A 2968-nucleotide genomic window follows, 5' to 3' on the forward strand; every position below is an offset into this window, starting at 1 on the left:
TACCTTTATTTTGGCAAAGTGACTATCTACACTACATAACCTTTTAAGAAACATGTCAAACATTTAACATTAAGGTCCCAAAGCTAACGTGCACTCACAATATCATAAACCAAACAGTTTGTGGGAAAAGGAGAGGGAAATGAAGCAATTTTTATAAACACATTGGCGAGCAAGAGAGATTTCCCCCAAAAAACCTGACACAGACCATATTTCCATGTCTACCTAAGAGATCAGATTGATACAAAGTTCTGCAAAAACGCATCTGGTGCTGGAGGGGGAAGAAGAAGAGGAATGCGTGTCTACACCCCGGCTAGTCTCCTTTATTTCCTTTCTCCTTGTTCATCTTTTTCATTTTCATTCTTCTGTTCTGAAACCATATTTTGACCTGTCTCTCTGTGAGATTTAAAATCCTAGCTACTTCGTAACGGCGGTCCCGAGTCAGATACATGTTAAAGAGGAATTCTTTTTCCAGTTCCAGAGTTTGGTACTTTGTATAGGGACAACGCTTTTTCCTCGTTGAACGAGCGTGGATCCAGTTTGCTGCCGGATTATCTGGAAAAGGGGAGGTATACAGGGAGAAGGAGAAGACGGGGGTGAGGGGAGAAAGGTCGTTAAATTAAATTTAACGAAGGATGGACTCTTTTCACAACATTGTAGGAATTATCATAAAAGCCTTAATACCCCAGTCTGTTTACTGTACAAATCATGTCTTGATGGTAGGTGGTTATGTGGAGTCTTTTATGGGTGCTTGTTGCTGCTTGCGCTAGGGTAGGCATCTAGACGTTTTTATAGGTTAGTAAAACTATCAGTTTTGCACATTGGAGCCTTACAGGTTTCGGCAATAAATCAAAGGGGCAATTTCTTTTTTACTTACTTGGGTCAAGTTGCTGTTGCTTCTCTTCCTTCAGATCGCTGCTCGGGCTGGGGTTGTGGCTGCAGCCTGGAGGCTTCTTGGGGCTGCAAGTAGCCGTCTTCTCCCGGGTCTCCTGCAGGAAGGAATTGCACGTGTACTCGGGCACACTGATCCCCTGAGACTCCCGGGACGAGGAGCACTCAGTCCTTTTGGAGGTGGAGGAGGAGGAGGAGGAGGAGGAGGCAGCTGCTCCCGTTTCAGGCTTTATCCCGTAGTGGCGCCCGTTGGAGGAGCTGGAGCTGCTGCTGGGGAAGCCGGGGAAGGGCTCTATCCACGAGCGCACGTATCTGCCAGTCTCGGCTGCCCCTAAGTGGGGCTGGTGCATGTAGGGATGGTAGATCCCTGTCATTGCCGCAGACGGCTGAGGATGGACCGTGGACCAAGAAGTGGAGAACACGGTGGATTTTGGTGCAAAGCTACAGGAAGAAAAATCTGAACTCTCTGCAACACCTGATGGCCTGGAGGTCGCACTGTGACCTGCCTGGACGAATCTACTCCCGTAAACTTCTTCGCTTTCATGGCCTATGAGAGAATCGACATAATAGTTACTTATGGTGCCACTAGACGACATTTTTAGGCTCCCCTCTTAGTCATATAAAAGGTTACACTGTTAACTGTATATGATACCCTCCCTGAGAACAATCGTAGTATTTTGCAGACTGCAACCCTCAACCATTGGTTGTGGAGCCCACGTGATCATATTTACCAATACTAGGAGTAAATCAATCCGCTAAACTGGGGCTGCTGTGATTAAAAAAAATCGTCAACAACAACAACAACAACAGACAATTAAACCCAAACTGTAACTGGACGGCCCGGAAGGAGCCCACGGGGAGACAGCTGCGCCTCTGCCCCAGCAGGATCCCAAGCGGGCGTGGCCCGAGCCAGCAGCACAAGAATGAGACAGCCGGGAACTATTTCTTCACCTCCTAGGAGTGATTTCTGCCATTCATTTCTTAATCAGTGTGACGCAAGGTGTTTAAATAAACCCAGCAGCCTGGGCTTCCGAATTAAACTGAAATCTGCCGAGAGAACCCGCTGGGAAAGGGGAGATTCTTGCTTGTAAAATCAAACCACATCCCAGCTCTCCGAGTATACGACTGCTCATAAAACAGGAAGATGTTACAGTAAAAGCACATTGTGGTGACTTCCATATTTCAAAGCATGTGGCTGTATTCCTCCCCCTTTTAAATAAAGTTTCTGTTTAAGGGGCTTTTTAAAAAGAGAGATGCCCATTGTGTTGTTTTAAAACAGGTGGAAGACCTCTGTAATGATTTTATGCCTTTCCATAAAAATTTTATGAGGTGGATTTGATTATAGATTAATGTGTCCCTAATAAAACGGACTGATGGGACAGCAAAACCTGTGTCTCCCTGCACAACTGACTCGTTCCAGAACACATGCGCCTGTATTTGTTAAACTTCGGGGCTCGGATGTTCCAACATGGCAAACGTTATTGTATTGTTAATTGTAGCCTCAACACAATTTGGGCAATGAACTATCGGCAAATGTGATCCAGCGAGATCTCTTACAAGTACATTACAAATATAAATAAAACCACATTTGAAAACAATTCTATGTCAGCAGGCGAGACATTGCACTAATGATAGACCACGTTTTCTTATTGTCTAATGCACAGCAGCTTCTAATACCTTCCTACCAAGCATATGCAAAACTCATCTTGCTATTATTCCCGTCCCCCTCCAAAAAATAGTTTGAGAAGGATAATCCCCTTTCTTTACTTCACACCCCTAAATGGGTTCTTCTGAACCGTTTGTGCTTCACCAACTAAAAGAATATTTGGTTAGTATTTAAAACTAAATTACCCATTTTCTTCTGCACATTTCTGTTCCTTCAGACAGATTGAAGATGGACGTATTTGAATCTGAAGAAAACGCACACAGTTAGTTCATAACCCACAACAGTACTCGCTGAGAATATAACATAACACCATACAGGAAAACAATTCCTACGCACTGACAAATATAAGGAAGGGACTGAAATTCCTGTTTATTTAATGATTTATGGCTGTCTTCTTCCTTTGTATTTGCATGC

General features: G+C 44.2%; 1 protein-coding gene across 1 annotated transcript; it reads right to left on the reverse strand.

Moving 5' to 3' along the window:
* Positions 1-1484, reverse strand: HOXD9 (homeobox D9). Its single transcript, XM_032784524.1, has 2 exons — positions 875-1484; positions 1-552 (listed from the first exon to the last, which is right to left on the reverse strand). Exons 1-2 carry the CDS (start codon positions 1482-1484, stop codon positions 311-313), a joined length of 852 nt encoding a protein of 283 aa, XP_032640415.1. The 3' UTR covers positions 1-310.
* Positions 1485-2968: the final 1484 nt, after the last annotated feature.

The sequence above is a fragment of the Chelonoidis abingdonii genome, chromosome 10 (genome assembly GCF_003597395.2).
Source record: "Chelonoidis abingdonii isolate Lonesome George chromosome 10, CheloAbing_2.0, whole genome shotgun sequence".
Taxonomy (NCBI): Eukaryota; Metazoa; Chordata; order Testudines; family Testudinidae; genus Chelonoidis; species Chelonoidis abingdonii.